Source organism: Phyllostomus discolor, chromosome 11 (assembly GCF_004126475.2).
Source record: "Phyllostomus discolor isolate MPI-MPIP mPhyDis1 chromosome 11, mPhyDis1.pri.v3, whole genome shotgun sequence".
In the NCBI taxonomy this organism is placed as follows: Eukaryota; Metazoa; Chordata; class Mammalia; order Chiroptera; family Phyllostomidae; genus Phyllostomus; species Phyllostomus discolor.
In genome coordinates, this window is record NC_040913.2 from 77,974,667 (window position 1) to 77,997,779 (window position 23,113).

At 35.7% G+C, this 23,113-nt stretch overlaps 1 protein-coding gene and 1 non-coding gene across 3 annotated transcripts in view; both read left to right on the forward strand.

Annotated features, from left to right (window-relative positions):
* The window catches only part of TEX15 (testis expressed 15, meiosis and synapsis associated), a 53,960-nt gene that overhangs the window by 26,135 nt on the left and 4,712 nt on the right, over positions 1-23,113 (forward strand). Inside the window, exons 6-8 of one of the 2 annotated variants that reach the window (XM_028526689.2) lie at positions 10,202-17,493; positions 19,493-19,551; positions 21,610-22,877. In XM_028526689.2, the coding sequence (XP_028382490.1) occupies positions 10,202-17,493; positions 19,493-19,551; positions 21,610-22,877 (8,619 nt within the window). The remainder of the gene's footprint in view (positions 1-10,201; positions 17,494-19,492; positions 19,552-21,609; positions 22,878-23,113) is intronic. The other variant, XM_036011645.1, reaches the window with a different exon arrangement.
* LOC114509035 lies at positions 8,780-8,937 on the forward strand. The gene has a single exon (XR_003685601.1). It is a non-coding gene; the product is annotated as a U1 spliceosomal RNA (small nuclear RNA).

The window sequence follows — 23,113 nt, forward strand, 5'->3', positions numbered from 1 at the left end:
CCATCTTTTGGTCTTGTTGATTTTTTTGTTGTTGTTGACACTATTACAGATATCCCCCATTTATTTCCCTTTGACCCCTCCACTTAGCCCCACTCCCAGCCTTAACTATTGTTGTCTCTGTCCATGGGCTATGCATATATGTTCTTTACCTAATCTCTTCCAGTTCCCCCATCCCACTCCTCTCTGAGAGCTGTCAGTCTGTTCCATGTATCCATGCATCTGGTTTTATTTTGTTTATCAGTTTATTTTGTTCATTAGATTCCCCATATGAGTGAGATCTTATGGTACTTGGCCTTTTTGACTGGGTTCTTTCACTTAGCATAATGCTGTCCAGGTCCATCCATGCTGTCACAAAGGTAAGATTTCCTTTGTTTTTTACAGCCGTGTAGTTTTCCATTGTGTCAATATATCACAGCTTTTTTATCCACTCATCTACTAGTGGGCACTTGGGCTGTTTGTTTCTAGACCTTGGCTATTGTAAATGATGCTGCTGTGAACATACGGGTGCATATATTTCTTCTAATTAGTGTATTGGGATTCTTAGGATATATTCCCAGAAGTGGGATTGCTGGGTCAAAGGAAGTTCCCTTTTTAATTCGTTGAGGTATCTCCATACAGTTTTTCATAGTGGCTGCATCAGCCTGCATTCCCACCAACAGTGCTCTAGAGGTCGCCTTTTCTCCACATTCTTGCCAGTACTTGTTGATTTCTTGATGGTAGCCACTATGGCAGCTATGAGGGATGTCTCATTGTGGCTTTAATTTGCATCTGTCTGATAATTAGTGATGTTGAGCATCTTTTCATATGTCTATTGGCCATTTATACATCCTTTTTTCAGAAGTGTCTATTTATGTCCTTTGCCCATTTTTTAATTGGATTGTCTTCCTGATATTGAATTAAGTTCTTGCTATATATTGGGAATTAATCCCTTATCAGATGTATCATTGGCAAATAATGTTCTCCCATACAGTGAGTGCCCTTTTCATTCTGTTAATGATTTCTTTCACTCTGCAGAAGCTTTTTAGTTTAATGTAGTCCCGTTTGTTTATTTTTTTCCTTTATTTCCCTTGCCCTACAAGATGTATTGGTAAAAATACTGCTACGAGAGAGACCTCTGAGATTTTACTGCCTGTGTTTCCTTCTAGGATTTTTATGGGTTTGCAAGTTACATTTAAGTCTTTTATTCATTTTGAGTTTATCCTTGTGTATAGTATAAGTTGGTAGTCTAGTTTCATTTTTTTGCACGTACCTGCTTAATTTTCCCAACATTTATTGAAGAGACTATCTTGACTCAATGGTATGTTCTTGCTTTCCTTGTCAAATATTAATTGACCATAAAGGTGTGGGTTGATTTCTGGGCATTCATTCTGTTCCATTGATCTATATACCTCTTCTTACGCCAGTATCAGGCTACTTTGATTACAGTGACCTTGTGGTATCGTTGGATATATCAGGTATTGTGATACCTCCAACTTTGTTATTTTTTTCCTCAAGATTGCTGAGGCCATTCAGGGTCTTTTGTGCTACCATATAAATTTTTATAATAGTTGTTCTACTTCTGTGAAGTAGAACATTGGTATCTTGATAGGTATTAAGTCTGTACATTGCTTGGGATAGTATGGACATTCTAATGATATTAATTCTTCCTATCCATGAGCATAGTATATGCTTTCAGTTATTAGTATCTTCTTCCATTTCTGTCTTCAGTGTCTTATAATTTGGGGGGTGTAGGTCTTTTATATCTTTGGTTAAATTTATTCCAAGGTGGTTGTTTTTTTTTTTTATGTAATTGCGAATGGGATTTTCTTCGTTTTCCTTTTTGCTAGTTCATTATTGATGTATAAAAATGGAACTCATTTATGGATATTTATTTTGTATCCTGCTGTATTATCGAATTCATTTATCAATTCTAGTAGGTTTTTTTTTTTGGCTGAATCTTTAGGGTTCTCTATGTACAGTAACATGTCATCTTCAAGTAATGATAGTTTTACTTCTTTCTATCCAATTTGGATGCTTTTTATTTCTTCTTGTCTGATTGCTGTGGCTAGGACTTCCAGTACTATGTTGAATAAGAGGAGATAGAGGACATCCCTGTCTTGTTCCAGATCTTAAGGGAAACAGTTTTAGATTTTGCCCATTGAATATAATGTTGGCTATGGGGTTGTCATAATGGCTTTTATTATGTTTAGGTATGTTCCCTCTGTTCCCCCTTTGCTGAGGATTTTGTCATAAATGGGTACTGGATTTTATCAAATGCTTTCTCTGCATCTATTGATATGGTCATGTGGTTTTTATTCTTCATTTTGTTTATGTGGTGTATCACATTTATTGATTTGTGATTATTGTATCAGCCTTGCATCCCTGGACTAAATCCCACTTGCTTGTAGTGTATTACCTTTTTAATGTATTGGTGGATCTGGTTTGCTAATACTTTGTTGAGAATTTTAGCATCTTTGTTCATCAGGGATATTGCTCTGTAATTTTTTGTGTAGTGTCCTTATGTACAAAAAATTTTTTTTGGTTTTAGAATTAGGATAATGCTCCCTGTAAAATGAGCTTGAGTGTCTTCCTCCTCTTGAAGTTTTTGGAATTGTTTAAGAAGGTAAGTGTTAGTTTTTCTTTGAATGTTTGGTAAAATTCACCTATGAAGCCATCTGTTCCAGGACTTTCATATGCTGGAAGTTTTTTAATTACTGCTTCAATTTCCTTAATTGTAATTGGTCTATTCAGATTTCCTCATTCTTCCTGATTCAGCTTTCTATGATTGTTTCTAGAATTTTATCCATTTTGTCCAGGTTTTTGAATTTTCTGGCATATAGTTGTTTGTAATATTTTCTTACAATTCTTTGTATTCCTGTGGAGTCAGTTGTTCTCTTCATACATTTCTTATTTAAGTCCTTTTTTCTTTCTTGATAAGTCTGGTTAAAGGTTTGTCGATCCTGTTTATCTTTTCAAAGAAGCAGCTCTTGATTTCACTGATCTTTTGTATTATTTTTTTATTGTACATCATTTATTTCTACTCTCATCATTATTTTTTCTTCTGCTTTGGGCTTTGTTGTTGTTTTGTAATTCCTTTAAGTGTAAAGTTAGATTGTATCTTAAGAGATTTTTCTTGTTTCTTGAAGTAGTCCTCTAATGCTATGAATTTCCCATTAGGAGTGCTTTCACTGCATCCCATAAATTTTGGGTTGTTATGTGTTCATTTTTGTTTTTTTTCAAGGTATCTTTTGATTTCGTCCTTGACCTCATTAACCCATTCATCATGTCTTTGTATGTTTTTCAGGGGGGGGTTTATTGTAATTGACTTCTAGTTTCATACCATTAAGGTCAATGGTATCTTCAAGAGAAGACGCTTGATATGAGTTAAGTCTTCTTAAATTTATTGACTCTTGTTTTGTGTCCTAATATGTGGTCTGTCCTAGAAAATGTTTCATGTACACTTGAAAAGAATGTATATTCTGTTGCTTTTAGGTGAAATGCTCTGAATATATCAATTAAATCCATGTGATCTAGTGTCTCATTTAAGGTCTCTGTTTCCTTGTTGATTTTCTGTCTGGAAGAACTATCCATTGCTTTCAGTAATGTGTTAAAATCGCTGACTGTAACTATTACTGTCAATCTCTCCCTTTCTGTTCATCAAGATTTGCTTTATATATTTAGGTGCTCCTGTGTTGAGTACATAAATATTTACAAGGATTATATCCTCTTGTTCAATTTATTCCTTTAGCATTACATATTATCCTTCTTTGTCTCTTATTATGGCCTTTATTTTGAAGTGGTTTTTTTCTGATTTAAGCATTACTACCCTAGCATTTTTTTTTCAGTTGCATGGAAATATTTAATTTTGATGTGTCTTTGTGTGGGCTTCTGTAGGTTCTTGTTTGGGACACTCTGTGCTTGTGTGCCTCCTGGACTTGTATATCTATTTTCTTCACTAGGTTAGGGAAGTTTTCCTCATTAGTTTTTCAAATAGGTTTTCAATATCTTGCTTTCTTCTTCTAGCTGCTCCATGATGTAAATGTTGGTTTACTTGAAGTTGTCCCAGAGGCTCCTATCTTATCCTCATTTTTTTTATTCCCTTTCTTTTTGCTCTTTCAATTGATTTTTTTTTTTTGGCTTCCTTATATTTCAAATTGCTGTTTTGATTCTTGGTTTTATATACTCTCCTGTTGATTCCCAGTATATAATTTTTTCATTTCAGTAAATATAGCCTGCATTTCTTACTGGTTCCTTTTGTATGGTTTCCATGTCCTTTTTTATGCTGTTGAAGTTAGTCCATCCACTCTCCCCCTAAGTTCACTGGGCGTCCTTATAACCAGTGTTTTGAATTCTGCATCTAGTAGATTTTCTTATCTCCATTTTGTTGAGTCTTGTTTTATTAAATCTGGAGTTCTCTTCTGTTCTTTCATTTTCAATATGTTTCTTTTTCTCTCATTTTGGCAGCCTCTCTGTGTTTGTTTCTATGTATCAGAACTGCCGCATCTTCCAGGCGTAGTACAGTTGCTTAATGTAGTAGGTGTCCTTAGTGTCCAATTCAACAGCTTTCTCCTTCACCCTGGAGCTGGGAACTCCAGGAGTAGCCCCCTTCTCGGTGTAGGCTGCATTACACCCTCCTGTTGTAGTAGAACCTTGATTGCTGTTGGCATGTCAATAGGAGGAAATTAACTTTAGGTTGATCAGCAGCAAGGATTAGCTGTGACCACCGTAGATCAGCTGACAGGGGCCCACCCCACCAAGCAGGAATTACTTCAGCAGGGCTCCGGTGCCCTTTTAGTCCACCACTTGAATGTGTCTCTTGTGGAGGTGATTGGGTGGTACTCTGATGTGGTCTGAACTTGTCCACTGGTTAGTCCGGCTCTGGGTCCTTCCCGGAGGTGCAGATGAGGGTCAGCCGATGCCTGTGTTTTGCCCCTGGGGCTGCCCAGCATGAGCTACAAAGTGATCTACAAAGTGAATCTACAGATGGCTGCCTCTTGTGCTGGACTTGGAGGTGCCCAGAAGAGGCCAAGCTGCAAACCAAGGCCACCTTCTGCTAATGCCAGGCATGCATGGGGACATTTAATGAGAGGTATGGGGCTTGCTGAGGCCAGATGCTTCTTGTTTGAGAAAGTTTTTGAAAGTCTAAAGCATGAACCAGGACAGGCCATTCATATGGAAAAGCCACAGGAAATGACCTGGATGGGTCCATTAGTTGGGTGGGGTGGGGTCTCAGGAAATCACCAGGGAGGGACAAACAGTGATAGCCAGTTTATTGGAGACTCAGATGTAGTGCTCCCCTGCCATCTCAGTTAGGAGGACGGGGCATCTCAGAAAAGGAACAGCGGCTTTGGTCAGCACTTTTATCTAGGAGAAAGCTGCCCCTCCAACTCTCACCCTGATGCTAGACTGTTCAGCTCTTTCCCATATGTCCCTGGTGCCTTTCAAGCTGATGCCCCAGTGCTAGAGGTCAGAGTGAGTGAGTCTAAGTCAGTCTGTGCATGATTCCTTTAAGAGGAAACTGCATCAGACTCCCGAAGTCCTCTATTTCTCTCAGCCACAGTCTCCGCTGGTTTATACAGCCAAAAGTTACGAAGACTTATCTTCCTGGCATTTGGAACTCTGCACTGGAGAGCCTGTTTGGGGGCTGGGACTCCTCACTCCTCTCTGGGGGTCCTGCAACTGAAATATCTCTCCCTATTTTCATCCATCACATGTAGAGGTGAGACCAGCCTATTCCTCATCTCTGCCCCTCCTACCAGTCTTGATGTGGCTTCTTTATATCCTTAGTTGTAGTACTTCCATTCAGCTAGATTTCAGGGGGTTTTAATGATGGTGTTTTTATAGCTTAGTTGTAATTTTGATGTGATTGTGCGAGGAAGCAAGTACTGCCTTTATCTATCCTGCCATCTTCCCAGAGTCTTTTGTAAGGAGTATTTAAGCCATTTACATTTAAAGTGATTATTGATAAGTGCATATTTATATACATTTTATTTTTTATAACTGTGTTTCTCTTTTTGTCTTTTACTTCTTCTTAAAACCCTTTAACATTTCTGTAATAATGGTTTGGTGGTAATGAACTCTTTTCCTTTTTTTTTCCCTCTGGGAAGCTCTGTATTTCTCCTTCAATTTTAAATCATAGCTTTGCTGGGTAATCTTGGCTCCTGATCCTTGCTCTTCATCACTTTGAATATCTCATACCAGTTCCTTGTGGCCTGAAATGGTTCTATTGAGAAATCAGTTGACAGTTTTATGTGAGCTCCCTTGTCAGCTTTTTTCTCTTGCTGGTTTAAAATTTTTTGTCCTTAACCTTTGCCATGTTAATTATGATGTGTCTTGATGTGGGTCTTTTGGGGTTCATACTCTTTGGGACTGTCTGCACTTCCTGAACTTGTGTGTCTTTTCCTTCCACAAGGTTAGTGAAGTTTCCAGTTATTAGTCATATAGGTTCTCGATCTCTCGCTCTCTCTCTCCTTCTTGTACCCCTATGATGTGGATGTTGTTACACTTAATGTCCCAAAGTTCTCTTAAATGATACTCATTTTTTCAGTTCTTTTTTCTTTTTGTTGTTCTTAATTGTGTGTTTTCTCCCACATTGTCTTTTGGATTGCAGATTCAGTCCTCTGCTTCATCCAGCCTATTGTTATTCCTTCTAGCGTATGCTTCATTTCAGGTATTGTATCTTTCTTTTTTGACTGGTTCTTTTTTATGGTTTCTGTGTCTTTTTCTGTATCTCTGTGTTGAAGTTCTCACTAGTTTTTTGAGCATTCTTATAATTGTTTTTTTGAGCTTTGTATCTGATTCCATTTCATTTAGCCCTCCATTTTATTTAGCCCTTATTTTGGAGATTTCTCCTGTTTTAATTTAGGGCATGTTTGTCTCCTAATTTTGACTGCCTGTTTGTGTTTGTTTCTGTGTATTAGGTAGACCTGCAATGACTCCCAGTCTTGGTAAGGAGGCCTTGCGTAGTAGGTGTCCTGTGGGACCCACTAGCACAGTTTCCTCGATCCTCTGATCTGGGTGCTCCAGGAATGTCCCTTGTGTGTGTTATGTGGGCCCTCCTGTTATAATTGAGTCTTGATTGTTATTGGCCCATTTTTGTGTAGGGTAGACCTCTAGGCTGCCTGACTTTGAAAATTGAGCTTGACCACAGTGCTGTGCAGGTGCTGACCACATGAAGTAGAATTGACCTCAGCAGGGTGTGATGCCTGCCACAATCTTTCTTGGGCTATGACTCTTGTGAAGCTAATTGGATCCTGCTCTGATATTGCCTAAAGCTGGCCACTGTGTGTGTTGCTTCTGGGGACTCTTGGGAGTGACTCTGGTGCAGGTAGATGTCAGAAAACCTCTTTGGAGCTACAAATCCACATTTTGTGGCTGCCTCTTCTGGGCCTGTGTGTGCATTGGAAGGACCGAGCTGCACACCAAGGATGGCATTTACTGTCACTGGCCCCAGGGACAGGTCAGCAAATGTCCCAATGTGCTCTGAGATTTGCCTCTGCCTATTAGGCTCAGCCACTGAAATAGCCTCTGGCAGTACTCATGTTGCATGAAGTAGGTTCCTATGAGTCACAAGGTAAGGGCAAGTGGTGTTCACCAGAATGATGCAGGTTCAAACTCAGTGCCAGTGCTGGGTCTGTGATGACTCCCACCAAGTTCCTTGTGGAAGGGGAGAGGGGTCTTAGGGAGTCATCAGGGTGAGTCCCAAACAGACCAAGGTTTGGCCAGCACTAAAACTTCTTGTATGTATATCTTGGGTATTGGTATGTCAGAAGAATCAATTATAAAAGTGTATTTTTGGGGTGTAGATTACATTAAAGTTTGATGACTACTGTAGATTTACTTTCCCTGTTTATAAACAGTTTAAAAGTGCTTACATATGCAGAGTATTAATTATCTTTCAAAATCTTTGTCAGTTTAAAAAGTTTTTAAATATGAATCTTGTTTACTTAGCAAGGTTGGACATCTTTTTGTGATTATTGACAACTTTTATTTAAATTGTGATTTTTTAATGTACTTTGCCCACTTCTCTGTTGTATTCCTTTTGTTAATCTTTTGAAGATCCTCTGTATACTCTATGTATTCTAACTTATAAGTGTGTACTATGTTGTCTCATTCATAATATACCTTTTACCAGTTTATTCTTCTGAGTTTCATTTGTATATAATTCACTTCATTTTTAAATTTTTGTTCTTCTGACATACTTTTCTATACCAAGATTATACAGCTGTTCCCCATGTTTTCTTGTAATAATTTTATGGTTTTTATTTATTTACAGTGAATGTTGTTTTATTTCAGTGTAAGGAGGTATGCGAATCTATGGTACCTTTCCTTTTATCTATTCACTAATAAGGTTCCCAGTCTTTAGAATTACATCTCTAGTTGAGGGCATATTTCTGCTATAGCCTAGGGTAATTAAAAAGTATAATCGGGACTTCTAGTCAAGATGGAGGTGCAGGTAAACATGGCTCACCTCCTTGCATAACCACAGCAAAAATTACAAATAAACTACAAACTGTCACCCAGAATCATCAGAAAATCGAGCTGTATGGGAATTCCACAACCAAGGAATTAAGTCATATTCATCCAGACAGGTTGGAGGGGCGGAGACATGGAACAGACAGTCTCACACTCACATGTGGTAGATAAAAACCTGGAGGGATATCTCAGAAGAAGTGAGGGATCCCCCCTTCACACCAGACCACCCAGCCTAGGGTTCCAGTGCCAGGAAGTTGAGTTTCCGTAACTTCTGGCAATAAAAACAAGTGGGGGGCTGGTTTATAATTTAAATAATTATATTTAAATAATAATTCTTTCATAATTACCACGATTGTGAAGGTGGTTTTCCTAGGGTGAAGCTTATCCGTTGTACTCCCATGTGCTGACCCTTGCGATTTCCCCAAATATGGGAAACACGATGGCATAATTGGTAGTGGAGGACTGCATTCACACTCTCCTCTGAAAAAAATAAAAGTAAATAAAAAACAAACTAAGCAAACAAGCAGAACAGAAACAGAATCATAGATAAGATCATTTGGAGGGTTGTCAGTTGGGAGGGAGGAGGAAGAGAAAGGGGGAAAGGTACAGGGATTAAGAAGTACAAATAGGTAGTTACAGAATATAGACAGGGGGATGTTAAGAACAGTATAGGAAGTGGAGTAGCCAAAGAACTTACACGCATGACCCATGGAGGTGAAGTAAGGGTAGGGACTGCCAGAGGGAATGGGGGATGGCCAGGTGGAGGGGGGCAAAGGAGTAAAAACTGAGATAACTGTAATGATACATAATCAATAAAATATATTGATTTTAAAAATGTAATCACAAACGGTTGTATAATTTACAAGTTTTCAACAATCTTTTAATATATCGTGAAAAAGAACTTCATGTTACTTCCCAGTGATACGATTAAACTTACATATGTCATATATCTCAGAAGGAATTTCTCATCATTAATGTTTAATTTCTCAACTTTATTTGTTTTAATAAAGATACTTTTATGGTATGACTTAGCTATGAGTGCTCTCTGAACATTTTACTTGCTAAATACACACTTTTATAAATTCCTTTGTTATTATGATTCCATAAAGTTTATGAAATTTTAGAAATACATTTTTATAAATTATAAAAGAAAAATTTTGTTCTATTTTCCAGGTTTTATTTACATATTATTTGCCCAAATACTTATTTAACTGTGCAGCAGGGGCCGCCGTAGTTTGCTTTTGGCTCCTGGGAAGGATTTTGTGGAACCTTTTTTATCTCTTCTTCCTTAGTTCCCTATCTCATTTCTTTTTCCTTTCTGTTTTTTGTTCTCTGGTGTTAGAGGGAGATAAAGTAAGGTAACTAGGTAGAAGGAGACAATTTTACTTATTAATATGTAGATACTATTAAATACCTGAATATAGGAAATTAATATGAGAAATACCTGGTATATAACATATTTTTATTCCTATTTAATTTTTCTATTTCTTAGTATTTGACAGAATGCAATTTTTTTATGTCAAATACTTTTCTTTGGTAAAGTCTTAAGGACCAATTTCATGTTTCATCATTTATAATTTATTCATTTGTTATTCATCTTTTGCTCTCCTTGCTGCTTCTACTGTGATAACATAGTTTAATCATCGCTAGGTTATTTGATGAAATTTAAATTAAACATTTTTAATAGGGTTGTCTGTAAAAATACTTTTTCTTCCTATATTTGCTTACTTTCTTTTTATTTCCACAGAAAGGACATGCTGTCTAAATAACTGTACAGTGGCCAAAAGAATTGGAAAAGGAAAAGATGCTACTATCATCTTTGAGCATTTCAGAAAACCTATAGATCCGTTTGTTCAGGAAAATTGTTCATGCAGTGCACTAAGTTCAGAGATAAATTCTTCCAACTCAAATACTGCTAATTCCTATGAAAATGTGCAAAATGGAGACATTTCTGTAATTGAAACACACAGTGGACAGATGAAGCACAATTTAACACAATGTAAAGACACTTCTCAAGTACAAGCAGATGATTCAGGTCTTTCATTTATTTCCAGTGATACCAAAGAAAATGTTAATGGTGACCTGTTAAATTTGACACATCTTAAAAATCCTGCTACTTTTCATAACAATATTGGCTCAAGCACAGTTATTACTTCAAAATTCATCAAAGACCCAAGACTTAGGAGAGAAGAAAGTGTGGAAAAACATAGTAATATTACAGGTTTAAATAACATTTTGCCATTTAAAAAGAGTTTAGATTTTGTTAATTCAGGAATTAACCTCACTATGCCAACTAATTCTGCCTTCTCATCTAAAGTCATGCCTGGTGATGATGCTATTCTTACTAATTGTTCGGATGCATCTTGCTTCAAAATTTCTTTTGATGATTCACAAGCTCAGGCTCACAACATGGGCTCTCAGGACTGTGATTATTATGCAACTCCCAATAAAATTACTATGGCAGGACAATGTCAGGACCAAGACAATTTTTCTTTCCCTATGTGTTTGTCAAATGGAGTTCCAGAAGTTAAGAACCAAAAACACAGTGCGGAAAAAACCCAGAGATCTCAACAGAGAAGTAACGTCCCACTTTTAATTGAACAAAATAGTGAGCCACATAACTCTTATGAATCAGTGAATACTTGTACAAAAGGATATAACAATCACATTTCTCAGGAATCAGAGTCTTCTAATTTAAAAACTACATGTCAGACTAATTACCAGATGTCTGCAGTTTTTCAGTTCCAAAAGGAAGAAAGTATACATGAGTACATTCAAAACATTGGAAAAGTGAGAAACTTCACTGGCCTAGAAGATGGTTCCAAACACGTAGCAAAGCAAAATTTGTGGGGAAAGGTTGATAATTATTGTACTAATGAAACAAAAATCAGTCCAACAGATAATAGCATTTCTTTGCACCAAGAATACAAAGAGGATGAAAGTCTTAATTATTTGGGGGGGGAATGTGATCAAAGATTAATCCCTCAGGAGTTAAAAATATCAAAATCTTCCATACCTACCACAAATTATGAGCTAGGTTATCTACCATTGGAATTACAAAATAATCTTACTCCAAGAGTGGAGAGCCTTTCACAAAAGCATCCTCAACACTGTTTGGAGAATGAAGATGACATTCATAGCAATTTTGCCATTTCTCAAAAACTAATGGAACTGAAATTAGAAAGAACAAATCAGAACTGTGTTAGCATTATAACCGATGCTTTCCAGGAAGCAAAAGACATTTCCCGGGTCAAAGACCTACCAATGAATTTAGTTATATTATCTCATGACATTAAAACAGCTTATGACAATTCAAACTGCAGCATGGCAAGAGAACATACATGTATCAATAGAAAAAATAAAAATGATCCAATGTTATTAGAAACGATTCAGAGAGACTTTGGAACTTCTCAAGTTGACAATAAAGGTCAAGGTCATACTCTGTTTTGTAATGCACAGTTGAATAATGATATATACCTCACTGTTAGTTTCGAAGAACAAAGAGATGATAAAGAAAACCAAAATGAGGCCAAAGGGAAAGACATTGTTTCATCTACAGAAAACAACATAGAAAATATATGTGGAAATGAGAGGCAGGGTTTTCATACAAACAAAAGTTTTATTATAGATGAAAGATGGGAGAATAAAAATTACGATAATGTAGAAAATCTGAACTCTGAAGAATTTACTACATTTAATTTGCCTCAGGGGGAAAAATATGTATCAAAAGAAACTACATTATTAGAAACTGAAGATACTCTCACTGCCATAAAACAAAAAGATACACGAAATACTGTAAGGAGTGTAAAGCATCCCAATATTTGCAAAATCTCAGGTTCTTCAGAGCATTTAGCCTCAAATGCTATATTACAGATAGATGATACAGTAGTGCCCACATTAGAAACAAATGAAGATCACCAAAGACACAAATTTAAACAAACTTGTTCTGAGAGTCCAGATTTGGGGTTTGTAAAATGTAAGGTTTCTGATTATGAAATGAATATGGATAAAAATAAATCACACAACTCATTTCATAAGCCAGTAGGTGATAATGTAGTTCTTCAAAGTATTGAATTGGAAAGTGAGATTGAAGTAGTATCAGAAGAGTGTGATGATGCTTTTCCATCTCAACAAGATACTCATAGCCATGAAAATGCACTGTATGAAGAGTTTGGGGCAATATATGAGGAATTGAAATCTCGTATTGATTGGGAAAGTCTTGTAGGAAGCAATAATGGGGAGAAGGAAGTTTTGAGAAGCACCACAAGAATGGAGCATAGTGATCAACATTACTCTGATTATGCCTCTACACAAAAAAACAAAGCAGAGCTCTTCAACCCAATTTTACTTCCAGATCTACAAATTACAATTACTAATACACTTACGCCAGGAATCAGTTCCACTTTTAAGTCCTTTTCATTGAAAGATAGTATTTGCAAATACATGACTGAAGCCACAAAACCAGAAATAAGTGAAGAGGAGGGGAAAGTTCCTGGACTTGAAATGTACTCCCAGTGTTGTGAAAATTCACGTTACTCATTTGCAGATGAATTTGGTAATATAAAGCAAGAATCAGGAATAGTGAGTGAATCTGGAATCTCACTTTCTTTTGACTTTAGTGATAATATACACATGAATCATATGTCTAAAGAACAAAGCAGTGGACCTCCGCCTAGTGAACCTCCAAGTGTCACAATAAACAATGAATCCAGATGTTCCCTTACAAATTCAAAAACTGTTTGCAGTGATACGAGAAGTAAAAGAGACACAGAATCAAGAATTAGCAAAAGAAAGCTACGTACACCTGTTAGGGACCAGAGCTTACTACATCATGAACTTAGTGAAAAGAAGCGGAGGCTAACCAATCGAGACTCATCTGAATGTTTTTCTTCATTATCTGAAGGACGAATTAAAACCTTTTCACAGTCGGAAAAACACATTCGAAGTGTCCTGGACATTCTAAATAGTGAAGTATCTTTATGCAAAAGCAAATGTCTTTCCAAAAAACTTGACAGTGCTCTTCTTTACTTAAAAAAAGCTCACAGAAGAGTTAACACATCTTTGGAACTTATAGCTAAAGTGGGAGAAACAAGAAAGGGTCCATTACCAAAATCATATGAAATAATATGCAATAATTTCTGGGAAATTTGTGACCTTCAAGGTTATGGTTCTGTTTCTGAAAGAAGATATTACTCAACTAAGCATTTTTTTCCAAAAAGAAAATATGACAAATCAGGAGAGAAAAGAGCTTTGGGATTTGAAATTAATAAATCATTAACTCATGTATCAAAGTGCCAATTTGATAGAACAAGTGAAGAGAAAACCAGAGAGTCCTTTTCTAAGAAAAATGTGGCCAACAGTGTCTCCAGGAGTCACAGCACTATTCACATGGGAGAATTTTGTGATCAAGAATATCCTGAATCACAGTTAACTCCGGGCTCCACATCCCAAAGTACAAGTCAGTCAACTCATAACAATATCTATATGAAAAATCCAGAATCCTTGGAACTTCAACCCTTTTCTGGAAAAATGGGGTGTCTGTTTTTTCCAGATTGCCCAGATAAAAAACTAACTAAAAAAGAACATCAAGTTGACATAAAGTCTTTATCTAACATTAATAAATATGAAAAGCCCGAGAACCATTTAGCACATAATAATGAAGATACAGTAATAGAAAGTGCTGAGGCTGCTGAAGTAATAAATAAAACTAATTCAGTATCTTTAAGTTGCATAAAAGAAAACAATGTAAGTTTTAACTCAGACGAAAATTATGATGCAACTTGTATAGCTCACACAAAAGTGAAAACTGACATAGTTATTTCAGTCTTAGAATCAGATGTGAAGCACTTTTTGAATGTTGATAACTACAAACCAGATAACCTTATTTCACCTGGTTATAAAAGAAACCTGGAAGTAAGTTTTCTAGAAAAATGGACATCTCCTAGTAAAAACGCCACACCAGGCACTATCACAAGAAATGTCCATTTGGACCCATTACCTCAAACTCTGATAACAAGCAAAAAGTGTAATACTCTTCCTCAATTAGCAGCTGCTCCAGTGACAGATAATGAGAGAGAATCTAAAAAAACATATTTGGATGAACAGAGAGCTTTTGCTGTAGATTCTTTTTCAACATGCACCAATGTTCCACACTGTCAGCAAGAATGTAGTAGAAAGAAGCTTCTAAAGACAGAACAATGGTATCCAAGTAGTTGTGTCCATACAGACAGGAATGAAACACATGTTATTGAGAATTCTGAGTTGGATCTCATACCAGTAACTGAAGAAAGTAAAAGTTACAGGGAAAATACAATGAAGAGACTTTTTCTTAGTGATAGTTCTCTACTCCTAAAAGATGATATAAAGGGTTCTTCAAAAAAATGTACTTCAAAGAAAAACATTCTGGACAGAAAAATGTGGAAAATTAAACAAACTGAAAAAGCCAAAGATTCGGTTCACAAAAAAAGCATGACCAAAAGATCAACTGTTAAGAATGAGTACAGAAATCAAAAGCATAAAACTGTAGCAGATGACGCCTACATAAGCGAGAAAACAATTAAAAATAACTTGATTGATTCTCATCGAAGCATTAAGAATACTGAGGCAATCTCTTTGAATAACACAGTTTCTAATCAGCTTAATGATCGAAAGAAAGAGGGGCAAGTTAAAGTTAGTGTTGACTCTCAGTCTGATTCTACCTTGCATTCAGAACTAGCCTGTAATTCCAAACCAGACATATTAGGAGTTAATCATATGCCTTTTTTACGTGCTCACTCTGAAACCTCCAAAGTCTCTACTCCTCAGAAGAATCCTACATCGTGCATGAATAAATTAAAAGAAACACATTGCTCAGCTGATCATTCAGGTCTTACAGCTAGGCTTGCTCAAATTTTGAGGAGGGCAGATGAAGCATCATCTTTGCAGAAACTACAGGAAGAAGCTAAGGTTTGTCAAAGTATTCTCCCGTTATTTGTTGAAGCTTTTGAAAAAAAACAAGAATGTTCGCTTGAGCAAATCTTGATTTCAAGAGAACTCTTGGTAGAAAAAAACCTGTGGAATAATTGCAAACACAAATTAAAACCATGTGCTGTTGACTCCTTGGTAGAACTCCAAATGATGATGGAAACTATTCAATTCATTGAAAACAAAAAAAGGCTCTTAGGAGGTGAACCGACATTCCGAAGCTTGCTTTGGTATGATGAGACATTGTACAGTGAGCTGCTTGGCAGGCCACGTGGATTTCAACAACAATCCAATTTCTATCCTGCTTTTCAAGGAAGGCTAAAATATAATGCATTCTGTGAGTTGCAGAACTATCACGATCAATTAATTGAATTATTAGGAGATACCAAAAAGGAAAACAATTCGTACTATGCATTCTTAAAATGCAAACGCCAGATTAAAGAGTGTGAAGCAATATTGAGGCATTGTTCAGATTGTTTTGACTTTACTCTTTCTGTTCCATTTACCTGTGGGGTTAACTTTGGAGATAGTTTAGGAGACCTAGAAACCTTAAGAAAAAGTACTTTAAAGCTAATCAGTATGTATGGGGACTCTCCTAAAGTTGATTCCTATCCAGGAAAACGAGACCATTTGTGGATTATCATTGAAATGATCTCCTCAAAAGTTAATTTCATCAAGAGCAGTGAGGCAGTAGGTATCAATATATCTCTTTTTGGTCTGGAACATATCTTTTTTGATGCTGCAAAAAGTCTTGTTTGGAAAGAGAAGAAACAGTCTTTCAGCAAAAAATACTCAGGACAGAAGAACAAAGGAACACTACTCAAGATGAATCAACATTCTTTTTCTAAATTGCAAGAGATATATGATACATTGTCTAAAGATTTAAGCAGTGAACAAATTTCCAATATTGGGTTTGAGGAGAATACTATGATGACTTCCAAGAAGTCAGATGATCTACTAAACAAAGCAAAAATTAACATAGACAACTGTAGGCTTAACAGTACTTCAATTTCACACCCAGATATCTGTTGTATTAGTGAAATATTGGACCAAGCTAAATTTGCAGACTTAAAAAAGTTACAGGAACTCACTTTGAGATGTACTGATCACTTAGAAGTTTTAAAAAAATGTTTCCAGATGCTGCAAGAAGATAACAGGGATGATATTTTTATCACAGAAGAAAACGTTTTGGATGTGATTGAAAACCACAACTGTGAGGCAATAATTTTAAAACCTGCAGCCACTGAAACCTATATTGAAATAGCCATGCTCTCAGAAACAGTTCACTTTCTTAAAAACTCAATGGCAAAGAAACTAGATAAACAAAGATTTCGAGGTATGCTTTGGTTTGATATGTCACTTCTTCCTGAGCTTGTTCACTGCCAAGAAAAAATGGCTTCTTTCTCATTTCTTAAAGATAACTCAACAGATCATCTTTGGAAAGTGATAGAGACTGCTATTTCTGAACTTAAGAAAGATTTGGATATTACCTACAAATATAATGAAGCTGTTAATTGCTCATATGCTCTTCATTTGTTCTCAAGAGAACTTGAAGAACTTTCAGAAATTAAGAAACTTCTAAAGAAGTCTAAGTATTCCATTTCCACATATATTGACTTTGTGCCATGTATAGCATCTATAAATTATGGAAGCACTATGACACAGTTAGAATACAACTACAATCAGTTTTCTACACTGCTCAAAAATTTATTGGCTGCCTCACGGAAAGATTTAGGAAAAATGGCCCATACTGTGAAAGTCATGAAAACTATTGAACATATGAAGATAATATGTGCGAAGAATGCTGAATTAACCCTTTCCTTCATCCTGTGCCAAATGCTGCATAACAGAGAGAACACTTTCCAAGTAAAGAGAGACGAAAAAATGAATGTTCATGTAAAACCTAGGAGGAATATCAACAAATCCAGTACTTGTATGACGGTACCCTCAATTTCAGAGCGCGTGATAAAAAATGTTTCAAATTCTTCTAGAAAACGACGTATCACTGTAGACAAATGTCAAGACTCTCCGGAACAAGACAAAAACACTACTGTTTCCAGTTGTAAAAAACAAAAGGTAACAAACATTTTAAAACAAAATACGTAGTTTTGAGAACAAGTCTAGTCTTTAAGCAAATTAGTTAGCCAAATTGTAAAAATTGATCATGGTTTACATATTGCCTTGCAGAATGAATTTACTAAAGCATTGGATTCAATAATTTATATTATCTATAAAATATAAATGATTTGTGTATATGAGACCTTGCAAATGTCCTTTAAATGTACAGATTATTTAACTTAGAAAAAACATTTCTTGGAATTACGTTAATTTTAATTGCTTCTTCAGGGGAAGTCCAACATCATGCATGTGAGTTAAGTGAATGACCAAGTATTTATTGAGTAGCTTTTATATAACAAGCCTACATGGTTAATGTAGTGAATATTAAAAACTGCCTAAGAGAGCCTGTGTTTTTTACCATTATCCACATGGAGAAATAGGACAGATATTTTTAAATAGATTATTTTGAAGGTGTTAGAAGTCCTGCATAAACATATTTCATGTGACAAATTTTATACAGAATTTTTTATGTTCTTGGTACTGTTGTAATATTAATACAAATGTGTATTAACTCTTTATTATTCACAAAAGCCTTATGATATAGGCACTGTTATTTTCTTTCTTATAGTTAAGGAAACTGAGCCCTCACTAGTATGGCTGAATTGATCAGGTGTCATCTGGCAAAGCGAAAGGTCTCCAATTCAATTCCCAGTTGGGGCATACGCCAGGGTTGCAGGGTCAGTTCTGGTCTGGGCGCGTACAAGGTGCAACTAATAGATGTTTCCTTCCTTTCTTTCTTCCTCCCTTCCCTTCTCTCTAAATATAAATAAAATCTTTAATTTAAAAAAGGTAAGGAAACTGAGACATAGAAGGTTAAATAGCTTTCCTGATGTCACAGGGTTGTTATTAAATGTGAGAGCCCAGATGCAAAGCCAGGCAGTCTCTGCTAACAGGTGCCTCTGTTGTGCTCTCAGAGGCTTCTCTTAGAAATTTTCAAGAATTTCTGAGTTCAGAAGTGGTGAAAAACCAATATGCAAAATGAAAAGTAGGATTTTTTTTCTCAGCTTACTCTAACTGTATTCATCAGCTGTAGAGACTAGGAAACTAATCATTAGGTATTACATTGTGTTTCTAGGAAAATGCATAATAAACAACCACTTTATAAACATACTTCCAAAACACAAGAACACAAGTTGTGTATTTCACATTGGGTAAAAAGAGGGTGATACTGAAAAGGTGTTGTAAGTATTGAGAAGAACAATAACAACAAAAAAAAAGGTGGAAGGTATATGTGTTGATTTCATGGAATAACACACAGCCTTGTCTTAAGGTAAAAAATGTTGCCAGATGATTGTAAAAATGAAGAAGGTATCTTAATTTGGAAAGTAACATGAGCAAAGACTCAATGCTTAATGACCTTTCTTGAGAAATAAGTTTAAAAGTAAGCCTGGAACAAAAAATTTAACTTAGTGGACAAGCTACAGATGGAGATTGTTTCAGATTATGAAATGTCCTAAGGAATTTGAATTTCATTCTCTAAATGTTGAAGGATAGTATCCTGTGAAACATGGATTTTCAGTAATTTAAAGATAGAGACTCTGAGTATAGTTAGAAGTAGTAAGTCATCCAGGGCTTAGAAAAGGGTGCTGTTTTACAGAATAAGAAAGGAAAATCTATGTTTGACAGATATTACTTACAGTGGGGCTCAGTGACTAGATTACTAAAAAGTATAAAAGAGGGGGCACAGTGGTAAAATGGACTCCAAGATTTGTTATAAAATATGAGAATAATAATTTTGCAAATTTCTTTTAAGTGTCTCCAAACATTAATGAAATATGGGAAGTCTGGCAGAGTCACTGCTTTTTGAAGGAGAGGATCATTAATGAATGTAGTGTTAGTGCATTTTAGATGACGACAGAACTAGTTATTGCAAATATCTGCTATTAAGATAATAAATAGTTATACTATATTTTAAACCATCACCAATGCAGCTTTACTTTGTATCTTTTAAACTTAGGTTAACGAAAAAGGAGTCACAAAAATCAACAGAGAAAAGGCAGTGTTCAAGCATCCAAGGTAGGAGTTGTTGCTGTCTGCCGTATCTGAAGAAAAACTAAACAAAACTGAGCACATACTAAGGAGAAAGACTAAACCATTTATTTATGTATACCTGTGCTGGATCATACATGTCATTTAGGGGACAAGAGTAATCTAAAGAGGAAGGAGGTTGTTTGAGATTATGCAGTTTATTGAGTAAGACCTAATGATAATGAACTTTATTCTGTAAGTATTGAAGGATAGTGTCCTGTGAAATGTATTTTTAAAAAGATGCAAAGGGAAAAGAGATTCTGAGTACAGTTAGAAGTTGTAAGTCAGCCAGGACTTAGAAGAGTAACATTTTAATAATAAAAGAGTAAAAGTCATATTTGACAGACATTACTTAAAGAACTGATGGTGCTTAGTGATGAATTTTACTAAAAATGGCTTAAAAGAATAGGACAAGTGATTAGATTTTTTTAAACTTGTGAACTTTAGAGACCATCACATTTCAAAATGGGCTAAAAAGATATAAATTGCCAACTTAATATTACTAAGTGGGAGCTTAGTCATAGACACACATAAACACACTAGTGTTTCATTAAACGATGTTTAACACTATAATATACACAGGTCGTGATTTCAAAAGAAAGCGTTAACTCTTTAAACTGAATTATTTTTAGGAAAATCTCACTATATTGTTGATATTTTTCTTACTTGGACATGAATGCCGCCACTGGACTTGTTGACCATCACTTGTCTTACTCAGCTCGCTAAGATTTTCAGTTTATGATAAGTTTCATTTTCTTTCATCTTTTCATTTTATAGAGGAAAATAATATAAAATACAAAAACTACACCCTCATTTATGTTTTACTTGGTTTTACTCCTTTAAATGCAGCATTTTATTTCCTGGCACATATAACTTTGAATGGTTATGTAGTGGTATAAAAAATAATAGGCTGGTAGAAGAACAACATACAAACAAGTTCTATAATCATCTTGGTTTGGGTAACTAAGTATAGGTGGTATTTGCCACTCAAAGAAGCAAATTTGGTTTCACCCAGCAGAAAAATTAATAATAAGGTTAATAAAGGGTGTTATCTTCATGGAAGAATATCCTCTGAGAAAATGCATAGAAGGACAGACGACACAGGCAGGTGTCAGTCAGGTGGGGCATCACTGAACCATCATTGGAAGTGTGATAAAGTCAAAATTGTACTTTCTGGAAACTGTGTCAAAGTGTTATATGGTGTTAGATGGCAATCTAGTTGTCATTAAAGTGCTTCTGAGGGAAACTGGATTAAGTAAAATGTGGAACTTTTAATTTCGCAAGTGGAAAATACAAATTCAAGGCCTAAGATTAATTTCGCTTGACTGTAGAGGAGGAGTTACTTTTTCTTTTCAGCATGTTCTTTTCCAGATGTAATTAAAAGAATTTGATGAGACACCAAAAGATACATTTACCTTGGGGACCTGTATTAAGTGTTTCGTTCTGTACATTCCCATAATGGATGCTTCCTTCAGCCTTCTTGAAACTGTCCGCATTTATGTAGGAATGACAGGAATATTAAATTAGCAAGGAATTTTGGAGGTTTGCTTCTTCTGCTCTCGACTTTGAACAGACAAAACATCTTAGTTGTTGATGATAACAGAAGACCTTGGAGGGGCAGGGCATGTTCGGTAGTTTACCAGTTAGATGTGTAGCCATGTGTTAAGTAAAGAATCTTGTCAGTGGGTTGGAGGCATATGAACTAGAATCTACACTAAAAGAATCGAATGATGATGCTTTTCTATTTCTAAAGGTCTCTATCAGGAAATATCCAAAGCATAAAATAAGTTTTTACAAGATTGGAAGCTCTGTATATATTTAAAATATATATTTGAAATGTGGAGTATACCACCTTCTGCAGGAAAAGTATCTAGATTCAAACCAAGGTAGTAAAGCTGGGGAAATATGTTACTTGTACACAGCCAACAGAGAGAGAAGTGCTAATCTTAAGAACTCTTTTCTTGAATAAAAATTTCAAATATATTTACATTAAAATTTTGCAACTATATATTTAAAATGGCTTTTATTGCATATTACACTTAATAGGACCACAAGATCTCATCCTGAAAATGAAAGCGAAATAGGACCAAGTTCATCTGGCAATCTGAAAAGAAACTATGGATCTCCAAAAAAGGTTGAAATGCAAAGATCACTGCCTGTCTCACCTTTACCTTTAAAGAACCTAAAAGACACTTGCGTGTTGAAGTCAGAGGGAAAAATTGATTTAACCAATATTTCATCTAATACTTCAGAAGAATTCACTGGACATCAGGAAAAGGTAAATAGCATGAAGAAAAGAAATGTGAATTTTAGTACTGCTGAAACAAAAAGTGATAAGAAAGATTGTTCTTCTTTTGCATTTTGTGACCAAAAAAGTGTACATGGAACCTTTTCAAAAGACCATGAAACACCTTCACAGAAGAAACTTCTTAACAATTCCCCAGATCCCTCAGACATAAAATCAGGAACTGATGCTACTTTTCTGTCTAATGCATTAGTGCCCTCAAAGCCTATTTTCTGTCTTGTGAGTGATATCCATGCCAATTTAGAAATGAATGGCACTGTCTTTGAACTTCAAGATAATGAAATAGTAAACTCATCTGTTAAAAATTCTACAGGCACTAAATCTCCAGAACCCATATTTATCCAGAACAAAATACCTCTTCAACAAATAAGTGAAACACAACCTGCAAAAACTGAGTCAAAAGAAAAATATGTGAAGGATACATTGAATCCCAGCACTGTACCTGTTGAAACATCTGAGAACATGACCCTTAATGTCAATCAAACAGCAGAACAAAAGAATAATAAAAATTCTTCTTCTGAACAAAAGAAGAATAAAAATTCTAAACTCCTAACTCATAATGCTGCCACACATTGGAATGAGCTTCCACAGGCTGCATGTACCCCAATATATAATTCTTCTGAACACTCATTTGGAACACTCTCTCCTTCCTGTGCTTGGTATGTTTATCATTACAGCAGTAGCAATGGCAGTTTCATTACCCAGACTTACCAAGGCATAACATCATTTGAAGTACAGCCACCTTCTGAGATCTTGACTGCAGTTCCAAGCACTGTCCAAAATGTACATTCTAATCTTTTACTCTCTCAATATTTTGGTTACTTCCCTGGGGAGCCACGAGCATATGGCCTTATGCCAGCAAATAGGTATTTTCCATCTCAGATGCCTGTTTCTTCCAATGTTCAGCAGCCAGCTTTTTCCCAGTGTGCTTCCTATCAGCTGCTTCCACAAGCTGCATACCCTTACCCTCCTGATTTAGGTGTGCTTCCACAAGTTCTTTGGACTTATGGTGAGTTCCACAAGTCTTAATGCTTGCTTGCATTGAGTTTTTACTTTCATATTCATATATTTATGTAAATAGAATTTATAAGTGATGATACATAACAGTCATATTTCTGTGCAGATATGTAGACTTGTTCAAATATTAGGTAGAGTTAAATTATGTTGTCAGGTATGTTGTTAAAGAAGGGGAAAAAAGAATTCTTATCACTACTGTGTTCAACAAAACTCAATTTCAGGAATCAT